Genomic DNA, 21,624 nt, shown 5'->3' on the forward strand with positions numbered 1-21,624 from the left:
TGAAAATTATTTGTATAGTTGCCCTATGTGGTTACCCGCCTTCATAATTTTCTAATAGTTTGCACTGGTTTTTCTTGTTGTATTGCAGGAGATAGCTAAAAGTTTAGTTTATGTTTTCTGTACAGTGAACTTATTTATATGATTTTGTGTTGATGTTGAGCTTTTCTCGTGTCCTGTTGCAGGGAAAAACTCTTAAGGTTATTGAGGATTGCTCATGTACCTGTTGGAAGTTAATTTTTATTCCACATACATTTAGTTTTTACTTTAAAATTCTTAGATTTTGTAGGTGATATGTGGCATGATAAAATGAGGCTTGGTGATCAGAACAGAAAGTGTACTTCGTTCTGAGAGCATGTGTTTTTCTATCCTCAGAATAAATGGTAGAACTAATTTGGAGCAGGAGGAGGAAAAGAGGATAAGTGAGGGTTAGGAGAGATGATTCTGAGGTGGTGTAGCTGCTTGTAATAATGAAGTGCCAGACTTCACCCTGTAGTTAATTAAATTGCTTTTAAAGAATGCAATAGTGGGAGAACATTTCCAAGTACACTGCATAGTTATGGTATATTGCTCTGTGTCTGTAGAGCCAAATTAAATATATTAAATAAGATCTCAGGGGGTCAATTACAATGATAATACAAGAAGTGACAATGCAACAAGTAGTGATATTAATTTCATGAATGTTGCATAGGTATAAATCATCTCAGTATTTGTTCCATTATATTGCCACAGAAATTGTAGGAGAATGGATAATACTCAGATGGTTGATTACTATTTATATTATTGCATCAACCTGTATTTACAGAGCAAGGCCTTCCCTCATTACATTATACTTTGGCACTTTATTGCAAGATTTCTCATTTGTTACTGTATTGTGAGACCTCAATTCATCCAGGACAAATGGTTTCAAGGTAGACTTTGCAATAAAAGGATGTGTTGTGCAAAGCATTTCAGGGCTGTCTTCAATTTTGCAAATTAATACCAAATTAATGAACTTATGTCTTAGAAGCACTCTGGTGTGAGCAACAGTGCCAGAAAGTAAGGATAACAGATGATTTAATAGGGAGCTGTTAATATGAATTGCAGGAAAAGTAAACGGGACCTAAACCTTCAACCATAAAAAGCAACATAATATAATAATTGAGAAAAGAACCACAGTAATTTGTGGGACATATTATATAGCTTACTAGAGGGAAGGTTGTTTGCATTGACCACCAAATTTGTCTCTTCTGATGCCAGAAACTCAGCAGTCCATTTGCTGCCTGCCTGCTGTTCTAGCAGCATGGCACACAGCCCTGTTGGAATTGCCTGCTCTCTGAGAAGGGCCAGACTCAGACAGCACTGAGCCTGTGCCTCAAGGAGATCCTCCCCAAAACAGAGATCTGCAAAAAGAGGACTGGAGTAACAGAGAAAGGTCAATGAAAATAGAATTAATAATTCTGTCAGAGATGTGGTTCTCTGTTCTTGGGGTGAGAAAGGGTGGTGACATTTAAAGCACTGCACAGCAGTATGGATTTTTGTCATGTAATGCCCAGAGTAAGCTGCCATGTGGGTTACAAGAAATCAATACTCTTGCAGTGTAGGGTAGGTCTTCAGCATTATTCTTTACTAGATTATTGATATTGGTAGGTGTCCCTAGTAAAGCCTGCCCTAAGCAAGCAGTTTGAGTGGAGGACTCGTGTATTTTTACTGTTTATAACAAAGGAGTTGTTAAATGACACACACTGCAATATATAACCTGGAGAATCATAATTCATATTTGTGAAAGAAGTGGTAATGCTAAGATAATGAAACTGTCAAGAGTTCACAAAATAGACTTACTGAGTGCTAACAGTAAAGGCCTTTTGTTACATTTATGCTTGAATTTCAGCGCACACTTATTAAAAAGGTTGACTTTGATGTCCTGAAACTCAATGAAGATTAAAATCCACTTATTTTTTCTTATCAAAAATGGAATAAGTAAAGCAGAAAAACTCCTTTATTTCTCTATGTTCTCTTTTTATAGTCTCTGTTTTCTTTAGGCCTCACAGCAAAGTTTATAATGACTGCCAAACATGGCAGAATTTGCTTTTGTTTTGAAAATGATGGGAATGAAGATCTCTGAATCATTGAGTTGCAGCCTTTGGTCAGTTTGGAAGTCTCCAGCCCAGCCTCCCTTAGAGCATGGCTAGTGGTAATATCTGAACAGGTTGCCCAGGGCTTTATCCAGCAGGGGCTTGAAAACCCCCAAGAATGCAAACTGGACCACGCTGGGCAACCTGCAGTACTGCTGGGGTGTCCTTGTGGGGATAAGGGGCTTCCCTGTATCCAGGCAGAACTGCTCTCCTTTCAGTGTGACCATTGCCTTCTGTCCTGCCACCACTGCTAAGAGCCCGACCTTGTCCCTTGAGAGCTTCCCTGTAAAGTACCAGGAGCTGCTGTAAGATTCCCTGAAGCCGTCTTTGCTCCAGGCTGAACAGCCCAGCTCCTTCATGAGGCCTGCACAGGGCAAGTGCCCTCTTGGTGGCCCTCCCCTGGACATGCTCAGGGGATGTTTATTGATAAGTGTAACTGTTGGGATTGGCAACTTCTTTCTGGATAAGCCTCTGGATAGAGTTAGTTTCTGAAGGTGAGAACCATCTAAGCAGATACAATGCACATGGATGGGCCCAAAGTAGCAGTAATTTACCCTATACCACAGAACTGAACATTGGCCTCCATTTACTGTGTCATGTTATCCACTCTGTTGCCATGTTACCATGGACATAATCTCCTGTTTATCAAGGATATGCAGGATATTCCAGCTATAGCTTTTTGTTTTAACCAACAAACAAATGTATATGTGTCTTTCATGAACCTTGTCACTGGTACTTTTTGTAGGAGTCAGTCACTTACTGAAATTGAGGATTAAGAACTTTAAAAAAATGAAAAGAATACTCTGTATTTGTACAGAGTGATGACAGTTTAGAGATACTCAGCTTTACAATGGTACTTTACTCACTTACATGCAAATTAAATAGATCAGCTTTCTGAAAAAGATTGTTTAGAATATTTGCATAAAAATAGTCTTATTCAACAAAATTATACTGTCCTCTCTGTATTTACATGTTTCTAAATGCCAAAGAAGGGTGTGTAGTTTACTTTTCTGTTGCAAAGCGTAGTCTTAGTGTCAAGACAGTAAGAAGGATAATAGCATATGGCTCTACTGCTGCCTTCAGTTAAATTGAGCATTTGGTCAGACTCCTTAGGAATAATTTTGTGCTTATTAACTTTAGCAGATTTTCTTGTTCTGTAAGGACATAATTGAAACCAAATTTTAAGCTTAAAAATAATAATCACTTAAAAAAAAAGAATGGGTAGATAAGATAAAAATACTATCAGTGACAATCAAAGATAATTTTGGGAGAAGAACATTAGCATAAAAACTGGTTTCTGAATTGTCCTCACTTTTAGTTGATCATTGAAATGTGCTCTTCTGTGCAATACCCACCCAGGTGGTGGTAGTTCCCCATTGCTGTGCATAATTTCAGTGCTGTGTGATGTTGTGCACAGCAAGTGTCTGCTCTAGCAACTGTTTTCTCCTTCTTGTAACACACTTGCTTAGCTGTTCCCAAAAGAGGGTCATTTTTGATCAGGGTGATAATCAGTTTGACAAGGTTTGGAAAGTTCTCACAGAATTCTGGTGCTTTCATCAAAAAACTGCTGTACCCATCCAGTTTTCCTGGAATGGTTGGAAGGCCACTGTATTTGCTTCAAAAGCATGAGTGGTTCCTTTTAAAAAGATCTTTGCATTGTGGAAAACAAATATGCTTTGGAAAAAAAGGCAGTTTGTAAGGAAACCTCCTGTATGACATTATAGCTTTCTGCCTTGAGGAGGTTTTCTTGACTCAGGATAGTATTGTAATGCCTAAAAGAAACAGGATGTATGGAATAGGCAATTTTCTGATGTATTTCTGCAGTTTGAATTATATCAGTTTTTCTTCCTTGCTGGAATCCACTGTTGTGTTCTTGTAAGTACCAGGGTGAAAATTAGCTCTGCAATTGCAAAAACAAAAGTAAAAACACAGCAGTGAAATCTTTTCTTCCAAAGTGATGCAGCAAGTAACTAATCCTGCAGCTGTTTTTGCAGCTTTAATTAAAGGTAGGTACACATTATAGAATACCTCACTGAAGTAATTTCCTAATCTTGGTCTCCCTAATTAATCAAAACTTGGAACCTTGAATACCATATTTGCTTTGTCTTTTCCCATGTGCAATACTCTCTTCTGCCGCAAAATATGGAAACTGGGGAAATATACACACACTCCTATTAAAAGGAGAAAAAAAAAAGTTTAATACATTTAAAGGCCAGACTGTTCCATGACCTTTATGGAATCCACTTTTTCTGAATCAAAATCTATATTTTATGGTCAGACATCTGTTTTGGTTTATGGAAAGCAGTATGCAGAAGTTACCTTATCACTGTTAATGACTTTTTACATATTGTATGTGTATTATATATATATTGTATGCATTGTTCAAATTTGGCACTCCAGCAGCCAAGCCTAATTTTGTTTGTGCTTAATAGAGTGTTGAGTGTGGCTAAGAGTAAATGGGCAGCCTAATGAGGATATTCAACAAGAGTCACCTCTGGTTTGTAGGAAATGCACAAATGGATGTACTTGTTTCAGTGTACAACACTAATGAATCCATTCAGGATTTTTTCTTTACGTTTAAATTGATCCTAGAATGCAATGAGCACCCATTTCTTGAAGATCTGAAGAAAAGAAAATTCTAAGAAGAAATTAGGGAGTTCACAGGAAGGGATAAACAGGTAATGAAACAGACTCAAATTTGAGAACAGGTTATTTTTTGGTCTTTACCTACCATACTTGATCTGTCTTGGCACTTTTCTTCTCGGATACAAGGGAAAGAAGATAGATGAATAAATAGGGTTGCCTTGTTCAGTTAACACTGTGTATCTCAGAAACAAGACCAAGCAGAAGGTGCAGTCTGAAAGTGATGAGATCCTTAGAGTCAAGATAAACATTCATGTTTTCAGTCCTCAGATAAAGAAACATATTCTGTACTGGAGAAAAACACGCTTAGTGTTTAGGTTTTACTTTCAAAAACTCAGTAAAGGAAATGAGGTAGAGCATTGGCATGTTACCTAAGATTTTCAAAAGAATGGAATTCTTTGATGCTATTCAGTTCCTCTGACTGGTGGATTTGTGAAGACTCTTTATTGCCAGGTGACATGTAATGAAGAGGCCAAGTTTGTTCCTTTTCTCTTATTCGGGAGTTGTCTTTTTACTTTTCTAGTTGTTTTCATTGTTATTTTACTGTTACTTTATGTAAGTCTTCTCTCATTTATATTTCTAGTGATTTAATTACATGTTCAAAATAAATGAAGCTTTTAGTTCTAAGCAGTTGGGATTCAAAAAAGGTAATTTGTACAACCGACTGGAGACATAACTTTTACCTGGCTGTGTGCCACAGCATTTACCTGTGTGAGGTAAATATTTCAGGTCTAGAATAGGATGAGTACTTGCAACTTAACAATTACACCTTTGAAGTTGATGTATAGGTAGTTTAAAGATTAGTGAAAATGGTAAAACCTGCTCTGATATCTGTGAAATGTTTTATTTGGTTTGAATTTGCACCTAAGACATCTCATTGGAACTTTCCATGAATATACTAGTGGATAAAAATAATACCTTTACAAGTTACACAGACCCTGGTTCTTCCTCTTATTTCCTTTCACGTTTCAACAGAAGTTCTTCCCAAATTACTAAAGTTATGTCAACAGTACGACATTTATATATATATATATATATCTATATATATATATATATATATATATCTATATATATATATCTAAAATACCACTAGAGGGACATTGCTTTTCCAAATGAGACACGCTTGCTTTATCCCTGTGGATTGAAGGGTGTTGGTAGCTGCTGTTCAGCATGCTGATCTTCTTGAGCCAAGCTCTCACAGGCTGATGACATTTTGTCCCAGTAAGAGTGCCTCCAGCTCTTCAGTGTCTGCTTATTAGCTGCTTCCAGCTCTTGAGCCATTAGCTTTAGAGAAAATAATGAAAGACTGAGAAGCCTTGTCTAAAGTAATTTTATTTGATTTTTTTTTAATGCATCATGCAATTGTATTTTGAATGTTTTTCCACAGCATTTGTATTGCTGTTTTTCCCTCCTTTCTGGGAGGGAACCCTTGCTGAGTTTCCTTTTTCCCTCATAAAACCAGTCACTACACACACCCATGGTTTAACCCCAGCCACCAACAAAGTTCCACCCACCCACTTGCTCATTCACCCCCTTAGTGGTATGGAGGAGAGAATTGGAAAGAAGTAAACTCTTGTGGGTAGAAATAAGAACAGATTAATAATTAAATAAGTAAATTTACTATAGTAAAGTATATTGTTACACAGAAAGTAAAATATTATAGTAATAAAAGGATACTATTGGTATTTGTAACAATAATTGTAAGTAAAAGGATAAGAGAGAGAGAGAGGGAGAGGTAAGGTCCAATAAAACAAGTGATGCACGTTACAGTTGCTCACCACTCACTGACCAATGCCCAGAGAGTTCCTGAGCAGTGATTGGCCCCTCCCAGCCAACTCCCCTCAGTTTACACTCTGACCTTGACATTCTGCAGTGTGGAATATCCCTTTGGCCACTTTGGGTCAGCTGTCCTGATTGTGCTTCCTCCTGGTTTCTTATGCACCTGCTCACTGGCAGAGCATGGAACACTGATAAGTCCTTCACTTGGGATAAACACTACTTAGCAACAACCACATCAGTTTGTTATTAACATTATTCTTGTGCTAAATCCCAGCCACAGCATGGTACCATCTATTAGGAACAAAATCAACTTGATTCCAGACAAAACCAAGACAACTAATTTTGCTGGACTTTGGTACTTATGGCAAACATCACCCTGATGCTCACTTGATTTCTCAAAAAGAAGATCCAGTGGTCTTCAAAGCTTTCAGGTTAAGTGGAACTACATAGGAATTAGAACATTTTAATGTGTAAAAAATATTCGTATTAGCTGCTCAGTGCAGGCTTCAGTGAAGAATTCTATATATGATTTATGCAATACAATAATTTGTGTCTTTCCTGTTTGATTCAGGTCATTGCCATTGTTATGGATATGTTTACAGATGTGGATATTTTTAGAGAAATCGTGGAAGCATCTACTAGAGGGATTGCAGTGTATATCCTGCTTGATGAATCGAACTTCAGTCACTTTCTGAAGATGACAGAGAAACAAGGCTGTCAAGTTCAGAGGCTCAGGGTAAGGCATACTGTCTTCCTTTGCATGAACATTCACTACTTACTCCTCCACAGCCCACTGAAAAGTGATTATTATTGGAAGAGTGGTTATTAAATACTGATTTTTCAAATTAAAAACCAGGTGTAAATAGGTAAGCTCCCAGCAGAACTTTCTCTACAGATATATATATATATATTTAAAAGCATCTTTTTCAGGTGTCAAAACAAGAGCATTTCATAGAATATCATCACTTCCATATATATTTTATAAAATATTTTTCCATTATTGTGTATTTAGGAATACTGAAAAACTAAGCTTCTTTTTATCCTTTCTCCTATAGTTGCCTGCAAATAAAGTCATAAGACTTAGATAAATTTGTGTACTTCATTTCATGATTTCTTCTTTAAGGTTCTGCATTAAAATACTTCAGGAGGCCCAAGATTTATTTTTGTAGTGTTTTCCTGAAAATCCATATTTCCATGTCTGTGCTTTGTCGTATTCCTTTTACACATTAAATATGTAATTCTATCCTGTAAGAGAGATTACAAGACGACATTTACATTGTGATGAGATGTCCTGCACTGCCTAAAGGTTTATCAGGGATTAGAATATAAACCATGAGCTGCACTGAACTGACGTAAGTGCTTCATAAATACTTGTTGGTTTACTGTACTGCTGACAGTACTACAGAAGTTCCAAGGATGTTGTCAATGTCTTTTTGCAAAGTTCTGAGCACTGCCTTAACTCATAGTTCCACTTGAAATCGCTTACCTCTGTAACTAGTTGAGCTTCATTCATGCCAGTCAAAAGTATTATAAAAGCTCTTTATAGCAGCACCTGTTCTAAGAACCCAACCCAGTCCAGGAATCGGAGAGAGATGTGGAGTATTTGTGAGGATAAAGAGGACTTTTTTGGTAGATGTTTGGAGCAAACTCTGTTTTATACCCTTTTTTATTCTGTAGTGTTGACTTACATCCTCAGAAGTATTCCCGTTCTACTTTCCATGCTTGTTTCTTTGTCTCTGGTTGCCTAATACACAGAGTGATGGGAACTTCTGAGGAACAACCACCAAAACTGTGGTGTTTTATAAACACTGGTAGTGATTGCCTTCATGAAGTCAGTATTTGGCAGTACTTCCATGTTCTGGAACTTGAGATATCACCATTTGCTGATTACTTGGGTTAATTATGCCATAGAGGTTGCCAAAAATGGTCTATGTCTATATATGGAATGAGTTTTTTCCTTCCAAAATTTAAAAAAAAAAAAGAATTAAGCCTGTGTCTTTCAAGTGATGTCTCAAAAATGCCATCTGCATTTTCAAAAGATGAAAACTGTTTCCATGAACAGTGGTTTCAAAAGTTTACATTCTTTGGATTCAAGGTTCTCTTTTTAAGGCAGTTTTATAGACTTTTAAGTATTTATATTATGGTTTAAAATGTAATATACATAGATCAGAGTGGATTTTGTATGGATTAGTGGGGATTGGAGAGGTTTGTATGTAGCCTCTTCAGTGACACTGTGTTTTATAGATTTCTGGGTTTTGGTGGGAGAAATAAAATACATCTTTATTCTGCAAGGTTAAGTTAGAATACTTTAATCAGAAAATAAAAAATATATGCCAAAGAGCTAAGTAATAATCCTGTTGTGTGCTGAGTTTCCAGTTTAGCTTGTAATAAAGCTGTTCAAATTAATGGTCTTCTCAGCCATGGGCTACTCCCAGTGACTGTTGCTCTGAGAATAGCAGTTTACTACTCCTCATATTAACTCCTTTGCCTTTTTAGAGGATAAAAGGGAAATGCAGGTGACTATGAAAGAACAGCCAGTATTTTGAAGATGTTTTCTCCCTTTCTCTTTTTCACATTACTCAAGGTTCAGAAAGAAAGATAAACATCTGCAACTTTGTGTACTCTTGGCTTCTGGTTTTGCCCTTCTATTCAGTGAAGAGAAGGGCAAGACCAGAACAGTGAAGAGAAGGGCAAGAAGAGAACAGAACTGTGTGGGTCTATTCTTTTTCCTGAAAATGTAGCACCAGCAGCAATGGTCTTGTTCTTGTCTGGCATGATTTGGTTCAGTCTTGTTGGAGTATGGATGATGCTTCTTAGTCTTTACACTTGTGATGAGTTTTCTGCAAAGTGTTTCAGACTCAACACCTCTGTCTCTTTTTCTCTCCCTTTGAATCAGTAAAAAACCTGAAATGCAGTAATGAAAAATACTGTATTTTTTAATTCACAATTACAACTAAGTAGTCTTCTGTATGGAAAAGAAAGAGGATTTTGTTCATAATTCTTCATTAAATGTCTGTGCAGACAGTTTTTCTCATCTGAAGTCTGACTCCAAATTCAGGGCATATTTTCTTCTTTTTCGAAACATACAGCTGAAAAATGGATGGACCATATATTCTGTTGTTATTTTGTGAATTCCATGTAGGAAACTAGGAAAACAGGGGTTACTAGAATAATTTTTAATCTTTCCTGCAGCATCTTTTCATGTAGGTTGTTTCTTAGTCAGTATTCATCTTGACATCACATCCATCAGTGAAGCCCGAATAATTCCTTTCCTGTACTTTCCCATTATTCTTTTCTAGTTCCATTCATTTTCTGGCTGTACTACATTTGTCCTCAGTAATTAATTGGCTTGCTTCTTTTTTTTTTTTTGCTTCTTTTTTTTTTTTTTTTTCCTCTACCTAAGCTTCTTTCATTAACTTTGTCCCTGGTCTGACTTACTTGGTTAGCAATTCATTTGCATAGAGAGATGAAGAGTTGTTACAGATTCAAACATTTTTTTTCCAGGTAATTTTTCAGAAACTAATAAGTATTTTTTTTTTCTGCTACTGGCAGGTATTTTATTTGATATGAGGTGAGACGGTGGAGGTTCTATGCTCTGGAGGAGCCTCTTTTTTTACTCTTCTGCTAATAATGAAGAATCATTTTGCTACAGGAGGATATTGAAAGCTGTTTGGCAGGACCTGTTTATTACCTGATAATCCTTAATATTTTTAATAAATTGAGGGAAAGGGAAAATTAAACCACTAATTGATTTCACTTTCCTTCTGTGAAATCTACTTCCAGATATGTTTAAATACACAGTAGAAGCTGCTCTTGAGACCTGCTTGCAGCCTGTTTTTTCTACTAGTGTTACCAAAATCATCAAAAATTTTCCAGTACTTCCACATCTAAGGCAAATTTGGTTATTGAATAGGCACTTGCAGCATGATGTTGTACCTGTGGGCGAACTTCTGTGATAAGGACCAGACTCCAGTCAAGTCTTGAGTGGTCATTGAGTCATATTCAAAGTCAGAATAGAAGCAAACTTGAAAACTCTTTGGCATTTGTACAGCACATATGTGGTCAATAGCTACTTTTTAAACTGACAATCTGTCACAAGTGGAATCATCCAGGGATCAGTTCTGGGCCCAATGCTGTTTAATATCCTTTAATAAGCCATCTGGATGAGAGGATCAAGCGTACCCTGACAGAGGTTGCTGGTGATACCAGACGGGGTGAATAAATGGGCACTTTGGAAGGGAGAGGCACCCTGCAGGAGGGCCTGGATTAGCTCCAAGAGTGGGCTAGCAAGGCCCTTAGGAAGTTCAGGAAGCATGAGGATAAACTCTTGCACCTGGGGAAGCATAATCCAGGCATGCAGCACAGGCTGGGATATAACCAGCTGGGGTTCTGCCCGTGACGAGCTCAGTGTGAGTGAGCAGTGTGCTGCTCCTGACAGGAAAGCCAGCACCGTGCTGGGCTGCATCAGCAACAGCATCACCAGCAGAGATGAACAAGTCATTGTCCCACTCTGCTCAGCACTTGGAATAGTGGGTTCAGTTTTCATCCCCACTATGTATAAAAGGTGTGGACAGGCTGGAGAAGGTCCAGAGAAGGGCCACAAAGATGATCCAAGGACTGGGAAGCTGCCATATGAGGAAAGGCTGAGAGAATTGAGTTTTTTCAGCTTTGAGAAGAGAAAGGGAAACCTGATCACTGTGTTCTAGTAATGAAAGAGAGGCTTCAAAGAGGCTAGAGACTAATTTTTTACAAGGAGTCACATGGAAAGTATGAAGGGTCTTGGGAAAAAATTACTCCTGGAGAGATTCCAGGAGGAAACTGTCACAGTGAGAACAATCACTGTGTTCTCACTGTGAAAATAATTGAAATAATTTCTTCAGGGTAGTGGTGGATTCATCAACACTGCATACTTTTAAGACTCAAGGGCAGATGCTGGGCCATCTTGACCAGACTGTACTTCGGCGAAGAATGGTTGCATCAGATGATCCTTGAAGTCCGTTCCAATCTGATATTCTATCATTCTATGACCTGTTTTGTTGTACTAGAGAAGAGATGCACAGGACAATAAATAATTATAGTAATGAGGAACAATATGAAAAATTTGACTATTTTTCCTTTAAAACTGTTAGGCTAAATATTAGGTAGACGTCCATTTTCTTTGTGCATATTCTTGACAGCAAATACAGGGCAGGTAATGGAACACTGATAAAAGCAGTGCCTACAAATAAAAAGTGCTGAAATTAAATATTTGAGACCAGTATATTCACTGTACCTAGTTATGATATTGGAGAAATTTTGCTAAGGAAAATAAATGTGTAGTGGTGAATAATACTTCAAAATTTTAAATCATGCTTGTGTGGCACACTCTGGAATGAAAATGTAAAGAAAATGTGCAGAAAATGTGCAGAAAATGTACAGAAAAGAGGCTAGATCTTGTTTCTTGTTCATCATTGAGTGTCATTTAACTGGATAGCACTGGTGGCTATTCTTAAACTGCAGCCACTGGATGTTTTAAATGTTCCTGAGCATCCTGTAAACTCTTGGACAAGAGAGGAGATCCATTTGTAAATGAGTGATTGCAATGATGCTGTGATGAGTACACTGCTGTTAGGACAGTCCTATAGCCTGAGAATGAAACCAGGCAGGAGTTCCATCCTGCCCAGCATTTCATACGAGATGGGGTTTGTAATTCAGTGTGTGTATGCTTACTGCTTCTAATCCCAAGTGAAATGCATCGTTTCCATATTCCAGATATGGTTTGGGTGATTTGGGATTTTGGGTGATTAATAAAAGCGTGCATTCCTGGCACCTTAATTAGAGGGTTTAGAGCTGGTGAAGAATGCTGCATGAACTGTGCAGGAAAAGGAAGTGTTATGTGAGAAAGGTAAGCATGATCTCTGCCACTTGTCACGTTCCCATCTGGTAATGGATGACCTACCAAGGGAAGAAAAGAGTTCAGAATCAGGGAATAGGGATTGAAAAGCTACAAGGGGAGAAATACTGAAGAGGAGGTAAACAAAAGCAACAGAGTGACTACAGTGACTACAATTTTTTTTTTAAAACCTCCCAGGAATTTAATGTAAATAATTGTATTCCTTTTTTACATATGCCTAGTTAAACTTACATATCAATTTATGTGTACCTAAGGCAAAGCTTTTTTTTGGTGTAGTGTGGTAATTTGCAAGCCATTAGACTTGGTTGTGCCTCCAGCATTGATTCCCAGATTATATCCTGTCCAATACTGATCAGACATTATCTAAGTAACATTTAATGTGTTCAGCTGGCATGTCTTTAGGCCAGCATTACTTGTTATGGGTACTTGAAAATGTATAAGCTGCTCTCAAGTTACCTTTTTCAAATTATAATGACATAAATATGATTAAATATGATTAAATATGTCTGAAATACACATATAATTATGTGGTATATAGAACTGGGTAAAACAGTCATCAAAGTAAATGCAAATTTCTTTACTAATTCACAGGATCTTATTAAAGTAAGGGGTAACTATTATGGTTATCTTTAGAATGGGTAAATTTCAGGATTTTCTTCTTTTTCAGGAATTAATATTTCTCTAGTATTTATCTTTCAAATAAAAGCTTTTAACATAATTAGTTGAAGCTTGAATAGCTGCTGGTGAAGAAATTATTTTCTTCAGGGCTTGTTCAAAGTTCAACAAGATCACTTTGGAAAAGCACAAAAATTTATTTTCCTCAAGAAGAAAACTTCTAATTGGAATGCAGAAAACTTAAAAGACAGAACATTAGGTTGGCAAAAGTGATTAGCAGTTAGAGATGCAAATTTATTTTAACCTGGCATTCAGTAATGCAAATTGGGTTGTTACTAATTCTTTTGTAGCTAGTTCTGAAAATAGACCTAAGTATCCACCTGTATTTTTGCTTTTAAATTTTTTACCTTTTAAAATGTTACAGCACTTCTAGATAATACTTCTTGTGTTTATCTATTTAAGAGATAAACTTTATGTTTTATATTTGCTAGACATGTTTTACATTTGCTAGATATATAGCTCACGAACAAAAGTAATTCTTAAATGCTGTCTTTGTACATTCTAACTGAGCTGCATTGACTACATTTTAATGGAGTTGAGCTTTTTCAAAGCTTGACAAAAATGCAAAACAAAAACTCTCCTAGCAGTGAATGAAGTTTAAATAACTTTGATAACTTGAGTTAAACCCTAATTTTCCAACTCAGCAGCTTTTAAGTGTAACTCTGGCTTCTGTGTTTGGATTTTTCATTTGATAAAAGTTTCAAGAAACCAACGCTGAAATATACACTGATTTAGAAAGCTTGTGTTATTTGGAAATGTGCTTTCATATCATGGATATTTTATCCTAATTTTTGAATTTTCTGTTTGGAAAGATTAAGTTAATTGGATTGTAGTAGATGCTATCTTTAAAACTCCTACAGCCTCTATCTGCCAGAACTTCATATGTTTTAGGCAAATGTAGAAGTGCTCCCATAGATAATGAAGGCTTATGTCACTGTATTGCAAACTCAGTCACACTTTATAGACTGGAATTTTAAATGAATTTGTAAGTTTGAACATCTCTACAGCTTCCTGAGGATGGGAAGTGAAGGAGGAGATGCTGGTCTCTTCCCCCTGGTATCCAGTGGCAGGATGTATGGGAATGGTGTAGCCCACCACAGGAGGTTTAGAATGGGCATCAGGAAGCACCAAGGGAGTTGTTAAACAGTGGAACAGGCTTCCTAGGGAAGTGATCGATGCCCAAGCCCACCAGTGCTTGAGAGGCATTTGGACAATGCCCTTAATAAGTTGCTTTAACTTTTGGTCAGTCCAAAATTTGTCAGGTATTGGAGTAGATGATCATTGTACCTCCTTTCCATCTGAGATAGTCCAATCCTATCCTATCCTATCCTATCCTCTCCTATCCTATCCTATCCTATCCTATCCTATCCTATCCTATCCTATCCTATCCTATCCTATCCTATCCTACCCTATTTATTTAATCCTCCTGATTTTACTGGAATTACCATGTACACAGTCTTTTCCATTTGCTTCATGAGCAACCCTTCCACCTATAGCTGACCTTTAGAGAGCACATGTGCTGTGATCTACAGCCTGCCCTTGTGGCAGTCCTGGTGAAGTGTGACATTCCTGTCTACTCACAGGTCTTACATGCCACCATTTCCATATGTACAGAGTATGTAGTAATCATGTAGATTCTTGGTTTTTACTGCCAATGCTAAATTATGGATTTTACTCCCACTGGAAAGCTTAGGGTTGCTGGAAAAACTATTCCAAGGCTAGAAACTGCAGTAAATATTGTGATCATTCACAGTTACCTTCCAAGCTACTTTTATCTCTTGTGAAGCATTTTGTCTCATATTTACATGAAGTAGATGCTTGTAGGTTGGTTTGCATTGAATATAAATTTTAGATAGGTAAGCACCTTTTGTGTAACAATTTCTGTTAAATGTGTCTTTTTTCTACATCCCCATAAGAACTTCTGGAAAATTGTTATTAGTACAGTCCATGAGGTATAGTAACATTTTCTTTCAAATTTTCTATTTCTATGAGCATAAAAACCCAAGAGAGAGAAAAATTACAACATGCTGACTTAGCTGAATCAGTTTCATCAGTAGTCTGGGATAAAAATTCACCACATTTTTGAGATCCAGTGTGGAAAATTTCCCAAGTGCCATTTACTGCGTTTGCATGAATAAAGCATAAAGCTTAATAGAATTCAAAATCAGCTGCTGCATTGAGTTTGTGCTACCTATGCACGTTGTGTTAGTGTCTCTGAATTTAAAAATGGGATTGATCTCATGGTGCAAAGCTGATAGATAAATTTTATTGGTGGTAAATCTGCAAGGGATTCTAGCACCAGGTGGTATCATTCAATGGATGGTCTTGGAGTAGGGAATAAGTATTTGTAGACACAACAGCCTTGTTGAACTAAAATAAAAGTGATCCTGGGTATTTTAAGTGTTCTCTATGATTAGATTAGGTACTTGGAGATCATATAAACATGTGCATCAGCTGATGGAAAGAGGTTTTTTTTGCAGTGCAAAACCTCTCTCCCCTTGTTGAAGGTGTTTTCTGCCAGAACCTCTTTTCTGAAGTTGTCGCTATGGAAAAGCAGAATTTCATTTTCTGCGGCCTGGGGAATCTCATCAGTCTTGAAGCCAAAGCAGTAACCAGCCATTTTGGTCCCTAGGTGATAAGTTGGATCAGTATTTCATTCCCTGCAGAATTTATTAATATGTAATAATTTAACTTTTCTCCTACTGCTCCTCTGAATTTTAGCCCTCTGAATGTTAAACATGGACTACAGTAGATGAAATAAAGTGTTTTGATTGTTTTTTTCAGAATATGAGGGTGCGGACTGTGAAAGGACAAGATTACTATTCTAAAACAGGAGCAAAATTCCATGGAAAAATGGAACAAAAATTCATTCTTGTTGACTGTAAGAAGGTCATATATGGTTCTTACAGGTAAGATTAATCACTGAAGTGTCTGTAGTAAGCCTGTCATCTCAGTACTGCTGCTATAGCAAGTTTTGGGGTTTTGTATTTGTGAAAATTTTTCTAGGGACTCGCATGAGTAAATTTGATTATGTTTTCTGTAATTTAGCAAGATTTCATAGATACTGATTGCTAACTAGCCTAAGAGATCCTCTGTTCATTTTTCACAAATAAGAAATAAAGGATATGGGTTTTGCTACAGCCGAAGAGTTGTAAAAATAAAAAAATCCTGATTTGTCTTATGTTTTCTGAATTATTCTTGTTTAACATTCACTCCAGAGAAGTGAGCGTCAAAATTTTTTCATAAGATAGTTCCTCCATGTAATAATCTTCTAAAGCTAACATTAGAGACTGATTCTGTGGGTCTCTAGTATATGATAGTCAAATTCAAAATTGTCCATGTCTCTTTCTGTGTTTGGCTAAGTTTCTGTATTCTGGTTTCCTTTGTATTTTCAGTGTATGTGAGGAAAACAGGCTGGAAGAACTTAACAGCCTTGCAGAGCTGGAAAAAACCTAAGTTAAAGCAGAGAGAGTCTTAACTCACACATTATTAAATATTTTCCTTCTTTTCATGCTACACTTTTCTCCTTTGGCCAAGTAAGTTAGTTTCTGCCAGCATAGTGCCTGGGTACCAGATCCACAGCCATTGCCTTTCACAGATTTCCACCACTGTAAGCTTTTGAAAATCTGACCTTTTATTTCCTCTAAGACTCAGCCAGCCCCAAATTCAGACTGACATGTATAAATGGTAGTGAGGTAAGTGACAAGTTCATAAATGACTCAGGGTAAGAGACTGCAGGGACAGCCTGCATGCTTTGACATCTCCACACCACTGTGTGAGGTGACACTTCATAGTCTGTGAGAATGGGATAGGTTTTCTCATTCCAGTTTGGAAAAACAACACTGCTTGAACACCTTGCACCACAGGGGCTGGAATCATCAATTTCTGTAGAAATTAGGCCTTCTTGGTAAAACAATCTAATAATTTGTAACAGGAAAAACAAGTCTTTCTGAACTCTGTCATTGAACTCAATTTAAAGTTCAGGGTTTTTTTCCAATATTATATATTATTCTTAATTGTGAGAATTAATAGGAGAAGAACTTAGGCAGCATGATTTGATTTAATCTTGATACACTATAACTTCCTGAAAAATACAAAAACATCAAAAAAAATTCAGTAAGCTATTTTTGTGTACAAAACTAACCCATTTTCTAACATCTAAAAGAAAAATGCAAGTAAATAAATTCTTTATTTTTTTCCTTTTTTCATGAAAAATAGGATTTCAAAACAATTTTTGTTGTAACCTAGAAATTGTATGTTTTTTGCTCCATGATATTAGTCTTGTTGCAGCATCCTTAATGTACTTGTTAATTTGTTTTATCTCATTTAGTAGCTGTGAGTTAATTGCAGCTACTTAGCTTTGAGCATGTGTTCAGTCTTTTACAGCACAAAAGAGAAAAAAGCATTATCAAAGCATTATCATTGCAATTAAAAGAATTTTTCATCTCCAATGCAATGTGCATATCAGAAAATGTAAACTTTTTTCAAATTCTGAGCTGGATCTTTTTGAAAATGTTTAGAATTAAGTACTTTCAAAATTGCTGAAGCACTCCTGCATGTTATTTCAAATATATTTTTTTCACAACATAATCACACAGTAACATTCTCTGACAGAAGAGGTAATCCAGTGGGTACAGGTTAGTCCTGCCATAGACTTTGTAGAAGTGATTTTTTTCTATTAGGTATTTGTACTTTACTGTTCTACATTTGTGAATTCTTTTTTAGAATACTTCTTATAAGGGCAATTATAAGGGTAGTTATAGACTCATTCCTGCTCTTGCTGAAATCAGTGGAAAAACTCCATCTGAATTTATCTGATGTTAGATTGGACTTCTGAGTCCAAATTACATGAATCATGCCCTCAGCTTATTTATTTAGAAGGTACTTTTACAAACCCAAGGTTTCTGTAAAAGCTTTCTTCTCAAGAAAGACTGGTATAATACTTCAAATACTTCAGCTCCAAAGAACTGTATCTAATGGTCATTTGTTCTTCTTTCAGCTATATGTGGTCATTTGAAAAAACCAACCTCAGCATGGTTCAAGTTATCACAGGACAGCTTGTTGAGTCCTTTGATGAAGAGTTCAGGACGCTGTATGCCCGTTCTTCCGTTCCCAGCTCGTTTGCCCCAGAATTAGTGCGCGTGAACAGTCGCAAGACGCTCTGGGATAATGACACGTACCAACATTCATTGTCTTCCTTGGCTTCAGTTTCCAGCCAAAGAAACCTTTTTGGTAGGCCAGACAATGTTTTCAAGGTAGATCCTGTTTGGAAAGCTCGTGGAAGATATGCAGTAAATGAAATAGATAAATACAGCTTGAGAAATCAAGCCTATAATAAGCAGCCATTTATTCCAGCTTTTAATGTTCAAAATCCAATACAGCAGTATCAACCTAGTGAAAAAAATGAGCACTGGAAGAGACATAGTTATGCTGGAGAGAAGCCAGAAAGGACACCTTACCTATTGCTCAACAGAGCTATTAACAGAGCAAACAATCTACCAAATACTTTGAAAATGCCATCTGATAGCCTTAGTATTGTGTCATCATTGCGAGGAGGATATGCAAATAACTACAATATTCCCCAGCAGAGTTTTGCTGATCAGTTCTCACGACCAAAGGTAAACCTTGCAGAGAGAAATTCAATTGTACGGAGGTCTTTTAATGGGACAGACAATCATATCCGCCATCTGCAGCAGAGGATGCCAACCCTTGAGCACACAACAAAATCATTCCTACGTAACTGGCGAATAAAGTCCTACTTGAATGACCAGTCAGATTGTCCAGTAGAGTCAAATGGGTCAGCCTTGGGTGACAGATACGATAGCTATGACACAACTGAAAATATTAAAGCTCATGCGCTGTACTCTCATTCTCGCTTGCGGTCATCGTTGGTGTTTCAGCCAACTTTACCTGAACAGCAGGAAGTAAGCAGCTGTGCAAGTTCTTCAAATTCAACTATAATTGGGTCAGAGGGAAGTGCAACACCCAAAGGGACATCTAACCATGCTCCAAGTGTGGAAAATGGAGTGGATAATAATTCAGAGGAGCTTAGCACAAACTTACCTCTTAAATCAGATGCACCAGCAGGCCACAGAAGTCAGATTGCAGATGACACAAAACCTAGGGTAAATTCAAATGCAGCTGGAGACTCATCACTATATTTGTACACAACGCTGTGTACAGATAAACATGCAGAAAATTTGAAGAACCTTCAAAATGAAAATATGCTCAAAAGGAGAAGTTTTCCCATGTTTAATTCCAAGTCCGTATTGGATCCTGGTACCAACAAACATGCATCCAATTATGTTTACAGCACATTGACTAGACACAGACTTAAGCAGCCAGTTAGTCCAAAACTTCCAGAAGACATGATGAAGAGTGCTAAAAGTTTGCACAGTGTAACCAATCACTCACCACAGGAGGAAAAGGACCTGAAAGGAGAGCTGAAGGGCCCGACTGCTAGCAAGGCAATCTCCATGGCAGCTCTCACTGAAGCTAGCACGGAGGAGTCCAGTAAGGATTGCACATCGAAGAAAGAAAGTAAGAATTCCCCAAGTTTTCTGAAGAAAGGATCCCAGAAACTGCGGTCGCTTCTTAATCTCACACCAGACAAGAAGGAAAACTTGTCAAAAAACAAAGGTCCTGCCTTTTACAGAATGTGTAGTAGTTCTGACACATTGGTTTCTGAAGATGAGAATCAAAAACCAAAGATTTCTGAAAATAAGACAGATTCTTCCCCAAGGAGAAAAAGAAATTCTTCATCAAATTCTCAAGGTAGTTTGAACAGAAGTAAAGAAGATGTCACCGGGAGTCCAACAAAGTCTCCAAAGTCTCCGAAGTCACCGAAATCTCCAAAACCTCCATCTGATGAGAGCAATAAAAAGTGTCCCCTCTTGTGCCCCCTTGAAAGTAAATTCATAGAAACTGCAGGAGATCCATCTACTCCCAGATTTAATACAGAACAGATTCAGTATCAGGATGCAAAGGAGATCTGCACAAATGCTACTTCCGAAAGCGCTCCTGTTTCTGCTCTCCAAAGAGCAAGTTCAGTGGCACCACAGCTGACAGGCTCAAAGCACCAAGAAGAGCTGAGGTCTCGTTTGAGTGAAAGGCGTGTTTACAGTCGCTTTGAGCCATTCTGTAAGATGGAAAATGCCAGCCAACCTGCAGGAAATGCAGCCAACAGCAGTGCACATCTCTCAGATATCAAAACCAAGACCTTAGGGAATAATTACGGCAGGAGTAATCACATGGTCAGCTACAACTCAGCTGCTTACCACCCATTGCAGCCTAATGAAAACAAGCTGAGAGGATTTATGCAAAAGTTTGGGAACTTCCTACACAAAAACAAGTAATGTTATAATTTTGTTGATTATACTGTAATACAGCAAGACTGGCAAAGCTGGACATAATCTTAACTGGACAAAGACTTGTGACTAACTTTTGTAGAGTTTATTGGATTTCTTCTTGGGTCTAGGACATTGGAATGAATGTACATATTTTTAAAAATAATTATTCTAGAATTCTATACTTCAATCTTCACAGAAATTCTCTGTCCAGAAGATGTTTCAAGGAAGTTGTTTATAGTGTTGATATTGTAAGATTAATTTTATACATTTTCCTGGTGAAGAAAATACATTCTAGTATATTTTAAGATTAATAAACGTGGGGTAAAAAAGATGGGGGATGTTTTTAAACTTCAGATAATATTGTCTCCAAAGATTTGTCCTTCAAAAATAGGATAGCACTAGGAATAGTAAATTGTATTTTTTTCAGCATTTATGTACACTTCCAAATGATAAACACAAATGTTAATGCATTGCATGTTACTTATCTTTAATTTTTGGAAACCTCTTTTAGGTTTCATCTTGTTAATAATTTACCTCCTAGCATCTATTGAACTGTTTGGGCAGTAGATGGATCTGTCTTACTTTATTGAATTTTCTGTGTAATATGATATTTTTCTGAAGTATTTGGCATACAGATTTGAAAGTGACCTTAATTTGAGTTTTCACGGACTTGTTTACATGGTTAAACTAGTGTGAATGTAGAATGAACATTAAAAAAACTATTTCTAGAAAAGGTGCCTTGAACATAACCTACAACTAGTTTAAATTTCAGTGTGTTAATCACATTTGTACAGCATGCCAGTATTCTGTAATATCTTCACTAAAAAAGCTTTTTTATTACATTTTTCTATTTGGTGTTAAAAAAAAATTCTGTGGACTTCCATTTCTCAGGTAAGTTTTTGAGTTTCGCATGCAACAGTCTGTTTAAAGTGTTGGCAGATATTTTTGCAACCGTGGTCTTTGAGTGTGAACAGGTATTTTGTGGCTTTAATGGCCTTATGTCAGGATGACTATTACAAGCTTGCAAGGAATTAGGCAGCTAGAAATGAGATTTGTAAAAATCAACACATCAAATGATAGGGCACCTTTCTTAAAACAAAGAAAGTACCAGTGAAGGGTGATAGTAAAAGTGTTTAACTTCAGTGAAGGGATTGGGGCACCTAACTGCAGTCTA

General features: G+C 37.0%; 1 protein-coding gene across 1 annotated transcript in view; it reads left to right on the forward strand.

The window, feature by feature from the left end:
• The window catches only part of FAM83B (family with sequence similarity 83 member B), a 49,930-nt gene extending 28,747 nt beyond the window's left edge, over positions 1-21,183 (forward strand). Inside the window, exons 3-5 of the mRNA XM_059469229.1 lie at positions 7,105-7,269; positions 15,886-16,010; positions 18,101-21,183. Of these exons, the coding sequence (XP_059325212.1) occupies positions 7,105-7,269; positions 15,886-16,010; positions 18,101-20,456 (2,646 nt within the window). The 3' untranslated portion in view covers positions 20,457-21,183. The remainder of the gene's footprint in view (positions 1-7,104; positions 7,270-15,885; positions 16,011-18,100) is intronic.
• The last annotated feature ends 441 nt before the right edge of the window (positions 21,184-21,624 follow it).

The sequence above is a fragment of the Ammospiza nelsoni genome, chromosome 3 (genome assembly GCF_027579445.1).
Source record: "Ammospiza nelsoni isolate bAmmNel1 chromosome 3, bAmmNel1.pri, whole genome shotgun sequence".
NCBI classification, from domain to species: Eukaryota; Metazoa; Chordata; class Aves; order Passeriformes; family Passerellidae; genus Ammospiza; species Ammospiza nelsoni.